Consider the following 16346-nt stretch of genomic DNA (forward strand, 5'->3'; position numbering starts at 1 on the left):
GTGAGAGCTGGGCCATAAGGAAGGCTGAGCGCAGAAGAATAGACGCTTTCGAGCTGTGGTGCTGGAGAAGACTCTTGAGAGTCCCTTGGAGTCAGTCCTAAGGGAAATCAACACTGACTGTTCCCTGGAAGGTCAGATGCTGAAGCTGAAGCTCAAATCCTTTGGCCTGCCAATGAGAAGGGAGCACTCGATGGAGAAGATCCTGATGCTGGGAAAGACAGAAGGGGACAGCAAAAGATGAGATGACTGGACAGCGTTACTGATGTAACTAACACAAAGTTGAGCAGACTTCCGGAGGATGGTGGAAGACAAGGAGGGCTTGGCGTGACTTTGTCCATGGGTTCGCAAAGAGTCGGACTTGACTGTGCGACTGAGCAACAACAACAACAACAAGATTAGACTTCTGTATGTTTGCAATTTGAAACTTCATACAAACACATAGCAACTTCTCCCTTTTTATATGATTTAGTATTTTAAAGATTTCTGCGACGCCTTTCCACTCCGTTCTGGGTCCTCAAGGTTTTGAACATTAAAACATTTCAGATCTTAAGAACACAAAGAACAAATATATACGTTTATCTCTGCCTGTTCTTACAACAAATAAAACAGGTGTATTAAGTGTAAATGTGCAAACAGGAGAGCTAGCAGTTCCTGATGAAACGCCAAAGAATACTAAGTCTTCACCCGCTGGCAGGAGACACAGGCAGACAGATCACCTGTGGGATAGAGTTCAGTTTGGGTTTTGCGCCCCCCCCCAAAAAAAAAGAAAAAAAGAAAACAACCCTGGTTCGGTTTTGGGAGATCCCAAACCCAACACTGAACCAAATCAGAAGGCCCCCACCCAAACTGAGCTGGTTCACATAGCAAGTTCACATCTTGCTATGACCAGGAGAAAGTGGGGGGACAGCCGTGAAGGGTTAAATGGCAGGCAGCCATTTCACTCAAACCTCTCCCTCCTGGATGAAGATGACATCACATTGAAACATGTAGAATATGCTGCTATCCACATTGAGGGTCGTTTGGAACATCTGCTCCGTCTGGAATATGTGAAATCTGGACTTTGTACTTCTCCTGGCGCTTTGTTCTGTTCCAATCAATTTATAGCTCTGGGGCTACTTTAAGGAACTTTTTTCTTAAGAATTTTGATGAATTGCTTATGAACTGTACACTAAAAATTTTGTACAGTTCTAACAAGTGTATGAGTGTCATTGATAATTTGTTGACGGATTTTGTTCTTTGTTTTTGAGTGTTTCACTGTAACAGCTGGGCGGGTGCAACCGTCAGCCGTTAAGTCCTCTGCAAACCCACACTGCTCAACTGTTAGGTTTAAATGGCTCGAATAACTGAACCCAAACCATACAAAAGTCCAGTAAATGCTCTGAGTGGACACCTTTCCTGAACATTAGCTGGGGGGCTCCAAGGTAGCCCAAGTTTGTGCCGAATTTTGACTCGTGAGTCATTTGGCGCCCATCCCTGTTTTTGTGCCAGCTTCTCATTACTAGAGATGTAAAGGCCCAGAAAAAAACCGGGAAAAATTCGGGGAAACCCCCCCCCCCCCATGTTTTCCCTGAAGCCTTTTTTGGATTTTTTTCCGAAAAATTGAAAAAAGAAAAGAAATTGATTATGGAATTTTTTATTTTTAACGTGATGAATAAAATATTTTAAGACAAAGTGTTCAGACAGTAAGCAGTTCGGGAGATTGTTGCTCCATTTGTTACCATTACAAATAAATGTTATTTAAAAAGTAAATTCTGTTTGAAATAATTGTTTGGCTACACTATACGTTTAATAAGCTAGTTGTGATAATTTCGTGCCAAGTAAAATTGTCCATAGTCACATTTTATGTTCCTCAAGTAACAGAATGACTTTCAATCTGGAAAAGAAAAAAGAAGTGCTAATGTAGCATTTTCCCCAGTTTTTCCAAAAGTTTCCGTTTTTCCCCCCGAGCTTCAAAATTTCCGGAAATTTTACATCTCTAGTCGTTACCGTGGCATGCACCACAGTAGCAAGACCTTTCGTGCCCAGGGATGGCTGCAGCTGACTTGCCAGCCAAAACCGGTGAGAGCCAGCCCTGGTCACCGCTGCCGCCTATTTATTCAGCAGGAAGGCCGGGTCCAGCACCTTGAAGCTACCAACCTGATCCTTTAGGATGAATGCAACTCCGTCCAGAGCAGGAATTATCCCCATGCAGACCTTCCCCCCATCAAAAACATCTCTGTGTTGTCAGCATTAAAAATCTGCACAGCCTTTGAAATACACAGTGCTGGACAAAAGCCCCGCCCATTTTTAAAAAAACAACAACATTTGCCTGGCACCAAGAAAGGTGTCAGTGGTTGCCATGGTGTCCGTGGCTGACACATCGGGGGACCCTTAGATTAGGGGGCTAGTAAACCCCCTCCCCTTGCCCCAGAGGGTATTTAGGTCAGACCGAAGCCATGCTGCCTTTTGTGCTGAATTTCTATCAATCGCAACGAGCGCAAATGCTCAGTTTTTGAAATAATTCATCTGTATGTCTTGCTGAGACAGGAACCATATTGGATTAACGTACCTTGCTTTGGCATGAAGAAATAATGGGCGGTAAAAATACTTGGCGCCTGCCCTGTACGCTTGGCATATTCCAAGCTGGACACAGGCTTTTTGCAGAGCTAAAATCACGCCTTTACGTTGCTTTCTGTTTCTTGGAAACTTTTGCTCTGTTGTACGCAATTATAGTCCTGCATGGTTTTGTGAGTAACGCAGATCTTTGTGTGTGTGTGTGTGTGTATGTGTGTGTATGTGGAGTTGCATGATGATTCTAACATGAATGGCCCAATCCATGCCAGTATGGTTGCAAATTGCTGCAGCCGCTGCAAACTGCAGGGCCTTTTCCCTCTCTACCGAGATTTCTCTTTCTGTTGTCGGTAGCTTCCGATTAATTCAGGGTAGAGAATCTGCAGTGGCTGATGACACGGAGCTAAATAAACATGACGACTGTCTTCCTATCTGGACAAGGCCATATACCCTTCTTGTCTCTAGAAAGTCGCCCTGAGTCATTTGTACAGCAAATCACCCCGCTCCCTTATTCCCGCACACCAGCTCTGCTTGCCGGCAACGCAGTTGTCAAAGCTGTAATTAAAAGGGAGGTTGACTGTGTACGTCTTTGTCTAAAGCAGGACTCAATTCTCACCAGTTGAGTTGATAGATGCCTGCAACTTGACTGCGAGCTTGGTAGTTCGGACTTTGGGTCACCTCCTCAGTCAGGCGGAGCGACGGCTGCCTGGGAGAATGTAAAGCGGCAGTTCTCAAACTGCGGACCAGGACCCCAAAGAGGCATTTGGTTCTCTCACCTGTGGGGTGACAACGAGGCCTGGCGAGGGGAGATAGAGCAGGGTGAGCTGGAAGCTGAGGCTTTGGGGAGCTCGACAGTTTGAATTGTTGTGGTGCTCAAGGTGGCTATGAAAGAAGAAGAATTGCAGATTTAGACCCTGCCCTTCTCCCTGAATCAGAGACTCAGAGCGGCTGACAATCTCCCGTATCTTCTCCCCCCACAACAGACACCCTGTGAGGTGGGTGGGGCTGACAGAGCTCTGACAGAAACTGCCCTTTGAAGGACAGCGTCTCAGAGCGGCCTACAATCTCCTGTATCTTCTCCCCCCACAGACACTCTGTGAGGTGGGTGGGGCTGAGAGAGCTCTCCCAGAAGCTGCCCTTTCAAGGACGGAGTCTCAAAGCGGCCTACAGCCTCCCATATCTCTCCCCACAACAGACACACTGTGAGGTGGGTGGGGCTGAGAGGGCTCTCCCAGCAGCTGCCTTTTCAAGGACAACCTCCAATAGATCTATGGCTGACCCAGGGCCATTACAGCAGGTGCAAGTGGAGGAGGGGGAAATCAAACATCATTCTCCCAGATAAAGTCCACGCACTTAACCATTACACCAAAATAAAGCAAGGGTGTCAAACATGCAGTTCAGGGGCCGAATCAGGCCCCCAGAGGGCTCCTATCAGGCCCCCGAAAAACTGGCTGTCATCTGCTTCCTTCTCCCTATATCTTGCTTCCTTCTGCATAACAGCTTGCTTTGCAAGGCTTGCTCAGTTGCACAGGAACTACAGAGCAAAACCTCTGTTTTCTCCATTGGCCGAGACTCCTACCTTGGGAAGGGAGGGGGCAGGAATAGCTTGGCCCAACCCGACATGGCTGGGCCCGACAAGGTCTCATTAATGTCAGATCCAGCCCTCATAAAGAAATGAGTTTGGCGCCCCTGAAATACAGCCTGTTGCTCAGTAAAGCCATAGACTCAAATGCTAAACTTGGAAAATAAAATACGGGCTTGTCCAGTGCTCAGTGATGTGAGGGATTTCTGTTTTATGGTTTATTGTGAGAAGGGAGATAGTAGCTTGGAGTTTGTGTGCAAGCTGGCTCTAAAAGCGGGAGGAGAGCATAAGTGTTCTGGTTCCAAAAGCTGGAGATCTGTTGATGTAGCGCCTCACCTGCAAGCAGGCCTCCGATTCAGTAGGAGCTCACAGGAGTGCAGCTCCTGCTGCTTTCTGAGGGTCCCCCCTCTTCCTCCCTACCTACCTTGTCCATTGAATAGTAGGTGCAGCTGCATAACAATCCCTGGATTAGGAGAGCGGGCAGCCAGCCAGCTCCCAGGGGCTTTGCCACACCCCCAGTAGCCCTCATTAACCTCTGGAGAAACCCATACCACCCTTTCTCCACTTCTGATGTGATTTTGGGTGGTGGGTGGCTTGCTGGTCTTTTGGCTGGAGGGGGGCGGCCAAGGAGAGCCCCAGGCAGACAAGGCCTGCTTGGGCTGGCTGGATCTCTAGCCAACCCAAGCAGGCCTCGCTCGCCCGGGGTTCTCCTTTCTTGCATCGGGTTGCTTTTGGTTCGGGGGGGGGGGCATCTGCTAATGAGTTATACTAATGAACGCTGCCTCCTGTTTTTCTATAAAATGACCCCTGCCTGCAAGTAAAGCGAGAAATATTTGGGCATTCAAACTTGGGACGGATCTTGGTATCCTATAGCTAGTTTGTTAATGAAAGCCGAGTTGGCCCTGTGCTGAGTGATTAAAATGTGTAGTTTGCTGCCAGAGGATATAGTGATGGCCACAGGAAGAAACAGCTTTAAAAGGAGATTAGATGGATTCGTGGAAGAGAGGTCTATTGGTGGGTATTAGCCTTGCTGACTGTGGGGAACCAACACATTCAGAGACGCTAATCCTCCAAATTCCAGAGTCAACAGGCAACATCAAGGGAAAGTCTCCGTGCCCTGTTGTTAGACCTCTAGAGGAACTGGTTTGGTATAGCCGGTTTGGTGTAGTGGTTAAGTGCGTGGACTTTTCTGGGTTTGATTCCCCATTCCCCCACTTGCAGCTGCTGGAATGGCCTTGGGTCAGCTATAGTTTTCGCAGAGTTATCCTTGAAAGGGCAGCTTCTGGGAGAGCTCTCTCAGCCCCACCCACCTTACAGGGTGTCTGCTGTGGGGGGAGGAAGGTAAAGGATATTGTGAGCCACTCTGAGATTCGGAGTGGAGGGCAGGATATAAATCCAAGATCGTCTTCTGTCTTCTTCTTGTTGGCCACTGTGTGAAAAGGCACTCTGGACTAGGCGGACCACTGGTCTGATCCAGCAGGGCTTTTCTGATGTTCTTATCGGGGGGAGCCTCAACCTCAGCTCTGCTTTGCCATCTTCTGGATATAGAGTAGGTGTCATCAGGGTTGCTTGGGGAGAGGTATTTGTGAATTTCCTGAATTGTGCAGGGGGGTTGGACCAGATGACTCTGGAAGTACCTTCCAATTCTATGATTCTATGCCCTGTTGTTGACCCTCCACTGGCTGACCACTGGCCTAATCCAGCATGGTTCTTCTATGTTCTTCTTGCATTCTTATGCTGCTGAAAACTGTTGGCAGAAGGCAGTGCCATTGTATTTGTATAATTTGAAACTCGGGTTACCTTGGCATAAGTGTGCATAGGTTTAAAATAAAGCTTTTAAAAGATGAAGGAACGGACTGTTGTGCTGGAGCTGTTCTGGAACAACCTGCTGTCCTCCCGGATTTCAGTTGTGAGTTAAAAAGGCCCTTTCCCCCTTGTAAATGTGCATAGAACTTTAATCTGAGGTTCATTTTTTTTGTTAGATTTGAGTCCAGTAGCACCCTAGAGATCAACAAGGTTTTGGGGGGGTAGATGGGATGGGGAGTCAAATGAACTTTGTTTCTCAAAAACTCATACCCCCCCCCCCAACAAATGTTGATAGATCAAGATGGGTAGCCTTTTTAGTCTGTATCAGTAGAAGAGGCAGAAGTCCAGTAGCGCCGGAAAGACTAACAAGGCCTTCCCTGCCACAACTTTTGTTAGTCTTTTCAGTGCTATCGGCCTCTTGCTCTTTTCTCCTCCCCCCAGAATCTTGTTGGTCTCTAAGGTCCTACTGGGATCGAATCATGAACTTGTACTGTAGACCAATGCAGCTACGCTCTGAAATTGTCTTCATCTTTTGGACAGTGTTCGCCATTATTGGGAGCACATTCAACCAGTGCTGAGAGAGCTGCGCTGGCTACCTGTTGTGTTCCCAGTCCGTTTCAAGGGGTTGGTATTAGCCTTTAAAGCCCTGTATGATCAGGGGTCTGCCCATCTACGGGACCGCCTTTCTCCGCTTGTTCCCCAGAGAGCACTGCGTTCAGGGACACAACATCTATTGTTCCACACGGACCAGGGGCTTCTCCGTGGCAGCGCCTGAAATGTGGGATGCCCTCCCGGAGGCCATAAGGGCCCTGCAGGATCTCTCTCAATTCCGCATGGCCTGCAAAACCAAGTTATTTCTAAAGGCCTTTAGCATCTAGACTGGGAGAGGACTGCCACCCTCCATGGCTGAGGAATTGTGACCATTACGAGATCACTGTTAGAAAAGGAAGGTCCTGCCCATACTGTAGCTGAACAGCGCACCATAAATGGTTTTAAAATGTTTTAACTGTAAATTATTGTTTTGAATTGCGATTACGAATTTTTGGACTAGTTGTTAGCCACCCTGAGTCTGCTTGCGGAGAGGGCGGGATAAAAATCTAAAGTAATGAAATAATAGATAAGTAATTAGCGAAGCCTCGTTTGGCAGCAGGGGTCATTTCGTGGGAGAAGTTAGCACAACTCATTTGCCTATGCCACCCACCCCTGACATCGCCAGAAGGGGTACTAAATTCTATCGGCTCTGCATCTCCCTTAAAATGCTTCTTGAAATATCGTTGTCCTAATAAAACCTTACTCCTGTCATACTTTTAAATTACTTTCTCCTATGTGGCCACGGTGGCATGATGATGATTTCCATCTGTCTGCTTTCTATGTTTTGGTTATTTTCGCATTTTTTTTGTGGGGGAAAATATTAGAAAGTCTGTCAAATCTTAAAAGTTTAGCAAAATTCTCACGGGGGCGGGGGGGTTGAACAATGGAGCCCAGAAGCAAGTATTGCGGTGGTGGTGGTGGTGGTGGTGGGGAGATAAGAAAGAAAGAGCACAATAAAATTTAGAGGTTCCGGAGCTCTGCTCCTGTGAGCTCCTGCCCAAAATCAGGCCCGATTGGCAGTCTTGCGAAGTTCTGCAGCCCAGGATTTCGGTTAAATTTTGCAAGTGGAAATCCCTTCACACGCACACACCCAGATGTCCTCCTCCAGGATTCTGGAGTCAGACTTTCTTTGGAGAAATTGCCAGGTTGGCGGTCTGCTTGACAAACTCCTCAGAAAAAGAGATATTGGAAAAAACAGACCGCAGAGTCCTTTTCCTTGATATCGTCAAGGCGGCAGACGATGCATCAAGGAAACCTGGCGGGAACAGCTGGGAGTCATCAACTTCTTCTGCCATTCAAGTCTCAGTTTAAGTTATTTCCAAAAATCCACAACGGTTGTTCTTAGCAGCCAGCGACACTTAGGGCTTGCTCCTCATAGCTGAAGGGTGGCTCTTTTGACCTTGGCGCACTTATGGTGGTTTTCTAAAGAAAGAGTCACTAGGTGGTCTTTGCATGTGTTTGTGGGAATAGCAGTGCCACGTCTCCCGGTAAAAACCCTGGCAAGTGGTACTACTGTAATAATTTGTCCTTTCGATGTCGGTGACTGCCAGGGTTAAGTTTGTCGTCTCCAAGGGCAATGGTATTTGTGGACACCTGACTCTTCTGTTTTTAATACAGCTTAAAATCTTTAATTTGTTTGAAATATTTATATGTCCCGCCTTATCTCCTCAGACTCCAGGCAGCTAACAAAGCAACAAGAGTTTCAGGGACACAAAAACAGCACAGCCGTCGGTCAACAAGGTAAAAAAAACAAACGATGCCCGGGTTAAAAGCCCAGCCAAAAGTCTTCTTCTCTTTGTATTCTGTCCTTGTTTGCCCGCTCTCCGCATCTAGTGGTTAAATCCAGCCGCAGTAGTACGTTTTTGTGATTGATACATGTACTTAGTGGCTTTTCTAGACTTTCCAGTCTTAACTCTGAGGTTCAGGGAGGTTTTTGCCACACCGCCAGTTGAGTTACCAAATATTTCTGCTGTAGGTGGCACCATTGATGTTACTACTAATGGCCAAATGCATACCCAAGAAACTGAGGAAATGGTTCAGTTAAAAAAACCAAAACTGGACTGTTGCATGGTCAGGCAAATAAGCCCATTACGGGGAAGGGCAGATTATAAATCTACTAAAATAAATAAAAATTTAAAAAATAGGAAATTGCAAGCTAGTTACCTGCAGACAAGCAGATTTCCTGCTTCAGTTTGCTCGCATGCAAAATTTATTGATATCTGACAGGCTTTGCATTCCAGAGAGCCAGTCTGGTGTAGTGGTTAAGTCCGCGGACTTTTATCTGGGAGAACCGGGTTTGATTCCCCACTCCTCTACTTGCACCTGCTGGAATGGCCTTGGGTTAGTCATAGCTCTCGCAGAAGTTGTCCTTGAAAGGGCAGCTGCCGTGAGAGCCCTCTCAGCCCCACCCACCTCACAGAGTGTCTGTTGTGGGGGGAGAAGATATAGGAGATTGTAAGCCGCTCTGAGTCTCTGATTCAGAGAGAAGGGCGGGGTATAACTCTGCAATTCTTCTTCTTCAAAAGCCGAACAATATCAGGGAATCTGCTCCATCACAGATGATAAAGAAGAAGACTGCAGATTTATACCCTGCCCTTCTCTCTGGATCAGAGACTCAGAGAGGCTTACAATCTCCTTAATCTTCTCCCCCCACAACAGACACCCTGTGAGGTGGGTGGGGCTGAGAGGGCTCTCACAGCAGCTGCCCTTTCAAGGACAACTCCTGCGAGAGCTATGGCTAACCAAAGGCCATTCCAGCAGCTGCAAGTGGAGGAGTGGGGAATCAAACCCGGTTCTCCGAGATAAGAGTCCGCACACTTAACCACTACACCAAACTGGCTGTCAAAGGCCCAAGGATCCACCATATATCATTGAAGGAAAAACAGAGAGGGGAAAGAAACTTAACCCAAAAAACGAATAAAGAACCTGCAAAGTTAATAAGCAACTAAAGGGCCAAAAATTAAAAGCAAAGTATATAATAAATCACAAGCAAAAATAACATGTATTTATTGTAGAAAGCTGAAAGCATTTTGTGGCCCAACATTAGCCTCCTTCCTTAGTAAAATCATAGAACAAGAATGGGAAACCACTTGACCTAATGTGGCTCGACCTAGACTGGCCAAGTGGTTTCCCATTATTTTATGATTGTACTGAGGAAGGAGGCTAATGATGGGCCCCTAAATGCTTTTAACTTTCTATAATAAATACATTTATTTTGGCTTATGCCGTGTATTATCAACATCAGTCTGCAACTCTGATCCTTTTACTCCTATGAAAACGCCCAGTAATCTTGAGAGTTTGTACACAGGGCAGATTAGGGAAAAGATTAACAGGCTCCCTGTTCGGGGCTGAGGAAGTCGTGTTTCAGTGACAGGGTTAGTTGCCAGGACTGTCTAATTAGAGTCAAGATGATTGAGTAACTGGGCAGTTGAACATATGAAGCTGCGTTCTACTGAATCAGGCCCTGGGTCCATCAAAGTCAGTCTTGTCTACTCAGACTGGCAGCAGCTCTCCAGGGTCTCAAGCTAAGGTTTTTCACACCTATTTGCCTGGCCCCTTTTTAGTTGGCGATGCCGGAGATTGAACCTGGGACCTTCTGCTTACCAAGCTGATGCTCTACCACTGAGCCACTGTCCCTCCTAGCTGAGATTGCATTAAGGCGGTTAGTAAGATCTGTGAATGGCAGTAAGTTAGCATACAAAGACAAGGGAAATCGAGCCCCATGGGGCCATTTTGGGCCAGCAAACTGGCACAGGGGGGAAGGCTGAAGCCCTCATCTCCACCACAGTCCTAATCTGAATTGGCCCCAGCCCATTTGGGAATGTTGTTTCCTGAAGGTCACTTTGGACTGTGAGCCGTTCCGAGTAAGGTCAGGGGATCCTGAACTCATTCCAAAAGTCTCACCTAGTTTCCCCCCTTAATTTTCACACACAGAGTAGGTCGCATGCTCAGTCTGGTTTTCTGTGCTGATCCAGTTCAATTTGATTTGGGTGTGGATTTTGTCATTACCTGGGAAGGTTTAGGCTTCAGGACCCCTTTGGGGCCCAGGGGAGGAATTCTAGCAGGAGCTCCTTTGCATATCAGACCACACACCCCTGATGTACCCAATCCTCCAAGGGCTTACAAGGCTCTTTTTTGTAAGTGCCAGGAGGATTGGCTACATCAGGGAGGTGTGGCCTAATATGCAAAGGAAGCTCCTGCTAGAATTCCTCCCCTGCTGGGGCCTATTAAAATGGTCTGTCCTCAATAGAGACCTGGAGTGGGGAATCGAAAAATTACGTGTCCCTATCCATCTTCTCCCCACCCCCCCCCAACCAAGTTTTTTCTTTAATTTTTTTCCAATAGAAAAATGTGGAAGTTTGGGGGTGCAACTGAAAAGAAAAACCTCCCTCCACTTTTGGGATAAGTGAAATGAAAAATAAGGTTGTACTTAAAATGTGTAGCATGAAAGTTTTTGTGCACGACGATCTACAGCATTAGATAGTTCCTATGTACAAAGTATGCCTTCGAAAATATTTTGCTCAAATGTCAATAACGTTGCTCACAATTTAATATGTTACATTGTGTTTGCTGATCAAGTGTTGTAAACTTCAATGTCGTATTAAAATACGCTGGTAGGCTGCTATGTATAAGAGTGTTTCTGCTGAAATGATTCTTGCTTCGTTCGCTGCATGTTTCCTACCTTTAATGTTTATTTTTGCCTGCCTCTCAGGTGGCAGAAATTTAAGATGACTATACTACAGTAGCATAGGATAGAGCAGTTTGTCATTCTTTCTTGACTGTTGGACGTACTTGCAATTTTTCTTATGGAAAACAAAGACTTTGAAATATTACGTGCTAAGTAAGTTACCAGTGATGCATTTTATGTTGATAAATCAAAATAAATTTAGGTTTGATAGGAAAGTAAGTATTGCATATATTTCCACTTTCCCCTCAAATTGCTATTCTTCCTCCCCGCCCCCACCCCCCCACCAAAAAAAAAAAGTTTTTTTGTTTTCAGTGGCTTCGACATTTCTGGAAGTTTCACATATCTAGTCCTCAAAGGTAGATGGATGCCGTGTCTGATGGGAAATTTCCTTCTGGGCTAGCGTTTCTGTCCATACCAGTTTATGGCACTGGGTTGATCACCCAAGGGTTTGACACGCTTGTTCCTCCAATACTTTCTGCCTTTCAGAGAGCCAGTTTGGTGTAGTGGTTAAGTAGTGAGCCCGCCTCGGCGGGGGAGGGCGGGATATAAGAATAAATGTATTATTATTATTAAGTGCATGGACTCTTATCAGGGAGAACCGGGGTTGATTCCCCACTCCTCCACTTGCACCTGCTGGAATGGCTTTGGGTCAGCCATAGCTCTCGTAGGGGTTGTCCTTGAAAGGGCAACTGCTGCAAGAGCTCTCTCAGCCCCACCCACCTCACAGGGTGTCTGTTGCGGGGGGAGGAAGGTAAAGGAGATTGTGACTGCTCTGAGATTGAGTATAGGGCTGGATATAAATCCAATATCATCATCTTCTTCCCACTGCTGCACTGTTCATTGACAACCAGTGTCTGACTGCATTACTTTGTATTCTTTAATCTGTTTTGAGTCCCAGCAATAAAGGTAGACAATAAATAAATGTAATCCCTAGTTTACTGATGAAACTAGGGCAGTGGAACATGTGGTCGAGTCCTAATGGAGGGAACCTTGCAGTGAATAGGACTAAACACAGTCTAGAGCAGGGGTGTCAAACATGCTCCCCAGGGGCCAAATAAGGCCCCCAGAGGACTCCTATCAGGCCCCTGAACAACTGGCTGTCATCGGCTTCCTTCTCCCTCTCTCTTGCTTCCTTCTGCATCACAGCTTGCTTTGCCAGGCTTGCTCAACTGCACATGAGCTACGGAACAAAGCCTCTATTTTCTCCATTGGCTGAGGCTCCTCCCTTGGGGAGGAAGTGGAGGAGGGATAGCTTGCTTTGCCAGGCTCTCTCAGTTGCACAGCAGAGCTACTGAGCCAAGCCTCTCTTCCTTCAATTGGCTGAGACTCCTCCCTCTCCTGTTCCCCTGGGGAAGGGAGGAAAGAGCCAGAGCTTCCTTTGCCCAGTTCCCTGGATCCCATGGGAGAGATACAAAGAAAGCACCATGAAGCCCAACAATTCCACACCATCCTCTAAATGAAAGCCCTTCAGGTACCTGAAGATGGTGATCCTATCACCTCTCAGCGGCCTCCTCTCCAGCCTAAACATCCCCAGCTCCTTCATCCGTTCTTCATAGGACTTTGTCTCCAGACCCCTCACCATCTTTGTCGCCCTCCTCTGGACCCGTTCCAGCTTGTCTACATCCTTCTTAAAATGTGGTGCTTGAAACTGAACACAAAACTAGGGTGAGGTCTTCCCAGAGCAGAGTAAAGCGATACCATCACTTCACGTTTCTTGCTTGGCGAGAAACTGGAAGACAAAGGCTAAGGCCTGTGTGGTGCTTGGGCAGTTCCTGCTGCTGAAGAAGGATAAGGGCCTGTTCTGTGAGCAACGGAAAGATAAATGTGGTACCAATGCCAGGAAATCCAGAAACTGTTACAGCTTGCTTGAAGGAATTCATCCTCCTTCCTCCCTGCTTGTTTCTTCCTCGTGAAACTTCCGGCGCCTAAAATGTGTCCCTGAGACGATCAGTTCTAATTATCGCAATCCTTTAATCAAACATCTTTTCCTCCAGGGAGGGGGTTGAGAAAAGGAGGAGAGGGAAACCTTTCTGTTTTAAGGCTTTATAACGTTGGATCTCTTTTGTACGGCTTTGATAGCTGGCCTGACAGCTGAAGGGAATCTTGCTTTTGAAGCTGCATCTGCCTGTTGATTTAAAAGGAGACATTATTTTTCCCCCTCTGTTGTAATTCTTTTTTAAAAAGTAGTGGCAGTAGTGGGTTTGATTCCCCACTTCTCCACACGAAGTCAGCCAGGTGACCTTGGGTCAGTCATGGTTCTCTCAGAGCTCTCTCAGCTCCATCTGTCTCACAAGGTGACTGCTGTGGGTGGAGGAAGGAAGGCAATTGTAAGCTGCTTTTGAGATTCCCTTAGGTAGAAGAAAGCGGAGTATAAAAACCAGCTCTTTTCATGTGGAGGTTACATTTCAGCCTTCAACTGCCTTCTTCTCAAGCCAGTTTGGTGTTGTGGTGAAGTGTGCGGACTCGTATCTGGGAGAACCGGGTTTAATTCTCCACTCCTCCACTTGCAGCTGCTGGAACGGCCTTGGGTCAGCCATAGCTCTGGCAGAGGTTGTTCTCGAAAGGGTAGCTGCTGTGAGAGCCCTCTCAGCCCCACCCACCTCACAGGGTTTGATTCCCCCCTCCTTCACTTGCAGCTGCTGGCATGGCCTTTGAGTCAGCCATAACTCTGGCAGAGGTTGTCCTTGAAAGGGGAGCTGCTGAGAGAGCTCTCTTAGCCCCATCCACCTCACAGGGTTTGATTCCCCACTCCTCCACTTGCAGCTGCTGGCATGGCCTTTGGGTCAGCCATAGCTCTGGCAGAGGTTGTCCTTGAAAGGGCAGCTGCTGGGAGAGCCCTCTCAGCCCCACCCACCTCACAGGGTGTCTGTTGTGGGGGAGGAAGGGAAAGGAGATTGTGAGCCGTTCTGAGACTCTTGAGTGGAGGGCGGAATATAAATCCAATGTCGTCAATTTCTTCCTCTAATTCCCACCTAAGACTCAAAGTCATTCTAGTAACCACCAGGACACGTTTTATTTGATCAAAATGAATGTGCAGTGAAGAAAAAATATATGACATTGAATAAGAAGATTATGATATTGGATTTATATCCCACTCTGTGCTCTGAATCTCAGAGCGGTCACAGTCTCCTTTACCTTCCCCCCCCCACACACACAACAGATACCCTGTGAGGTAGGTAGGGCTGAGAGGGCTCTCACACAAGCTGCCCTTTCAAGGACAACTCCTACAAGAGCTATGGCTGACCCAGGGCCATTCCAGCAGCTGCAAGTGGAGGAGTGGGGTATCAAACCCGGTTCTCCTAGACAAGAGTCTGTGAACTTAATCACTACACCAAACGAGGTCAGATCTTGATTTCTGACCAAAGACAGCAGTGGACAGGGCAGGGAGTGCTGGCCCTCAACCTGCTTCCAGAGCCTTTGCCAACCCATTTTTGGGTCCTGACTCCCAGGATGGGAAACCCTAGTCCAGAGAACAACTTCATGTCTGTTCTGTGGCAGCGATGGAGGGAGAAACAATCTTACCACCACTGCTCTATTTGTGTAAAATGGTGAAGGAGATTTTGCCCCAGCATCAGCCTGGCCTGCACATCATATGAACATATGAAACTGCCTTCTACTGAATCAGACCCTGGGTCCATCAAAGTCAGTCTTGTCTACTCAGACTGGCAGTGGCTTTCCAGGATCTCAGGCTGAGGTTTTTCACACCTACTTGCCTGGACCCTTTTTAGTTGGAGATGCCGGGGATTGAACCTGGGACCTTCTGCTTACCAAGCAGATGCTCTACCACTGAGCCACCATCCTTCCCCATGAACATATGAACATATGAAGCTGCCTTCTACTGAATCAGACCCTGGGTCCATCCAAGTCAGTCTTATCTACTCAGACTTTCAGCGGCTCTCCAGGGTCTCAAGCTGAGGTTTTTCACGCCTACTTGCCTGGACCCTTTTTAGTTGGAGATGCCAGGGATTGAATCTGGGACCTTCTGCTTACCAAGCAGATGCTCTACCACTGAGCCGCCGTCTCTCCCCAACATCATACCAATGTGGCCTTCTTCCTAGTCATTTTTCAGATAAAATTGGTTGCATCTTTGACAACTTGAACTCTGTTGGATTCTAGTCCAGTAGCACCTTAGAGACCAACAAGATTTTCAGGGTGTGAGCTTTCCTTTTGTCAGATACCTGGATTTCCACTCCATGCAGTTGAATGTGGTGCCTTCCATGAAGATAGTTTTGGAGGGTAGCCATGCTGGTATTTGGTAGGATACTTGGATAACTTTGTTGTTGCTGCAGATCAGTTCCGGTGTCACTGGAGGGTACCATCAGGTCTTTTTTTTGTAGCAGGAACTCCTTTGCATATTAGACTACACTCCCCTGTCGTAGCCAATCCTCCAAGAGCTTACAGGGCTCTTCGTACAGGGTCTACTGTAAGCTCCAGGAGGATTGGCTACATCAGGGGGTGTGGTCTAATATGCAAAGGAGCTCTCCTAGAATTCCACCCCTGCATAGTAGGCCACACACCCCTGAGGTAGCCAATCCTCCAAGAGCTTACAGGGGTCTTCGTACAAGGCCTACTGTAAGCTCCATGAGGTTTGGCTACATCAGGGGAGTATAGTCTAATATGAAAGGAATTTCTGCTACAAAAAACGAGCCCTAATACCATTATCAAGTTTTCATGAGTGTTGACACCTGGAGAAGCAGATAAGTATCCTACCTCATCTGTGATCCATTCTGGACCATAATGGCTTTTTATAGTACCCAGCAGGGTCCAGTTGGGTCATTGGAGCAGTGAATGGTTTGTAGAGGGAGAGAGTTATTACACGTGCCTCAAAGGTGGCATTTGAGACAATCCTCCTCAGACCCCAAAGATTTAAACTTCTGGCCAGTAATGGATATCTTATGTTTGGACAGCTGGCGGCTGCAGGGTTTTTTTAGGGCATGAGTGCCCAGGGGTGGAGCTCCGCCTGGTCTGGCCAGGGCTCCAGCTGGCATAGAGAGTGTCGGAAAGGATCCCCAGGGACCCCTGCACAGTGCAGGAAATTCACAAACACCTCCGCCTAAATTCACAAGATCAGCATCGCTGTCAGGCGTGGGGAGAAGATGATGATGATATTGGATTTATATCCTGCCCTTC

At 47.1% G+C, this 16346-nt stretch overlaps 1 protein-coding gene across 2 annotated transcripts in view; it reads left to right on the plus strand.

The window, feature by feature from the left end:
- Window positions 1–16346, plus strand: part of MECP2 (methyl-CpG binding protein 2) — a 150474-nt gene that overhangs the window by 67992 nt on the left and 66136 nt on the right. The window contains exon 2 of one of the 2 annotated variants that reach the window (XM_060252806.1): window positions 8201–8269. The exons of the other annotated variant lie outside the window; for it this stretch is intronic. Coding sequence (XP_060108789.1) covers window positions 8201–8269 — 69 coding nt within the window. The remainder of the gene's footprint in view (window positions 1–8200; window positions 8270–16346) is intronic. 2 annotated transcript variants of the gene reach the window in all.

The sequence above is a fragment of the Heteronotia binoei genome, chromosome 13 (assembly GCF_032191835.1).
Source record: "Heteronotia binoei isolate CCM8104 ecotype False Entrance Well chromosome 13, APGP_CSIRO_Hbin_v1, whole genome shotgun sequence".
NCBI lineage: Eukaryota > Metazoa > Chordata > Lepidosauria > Squamata > Gekkonidae > Heteronotia > Heteronotia binoei.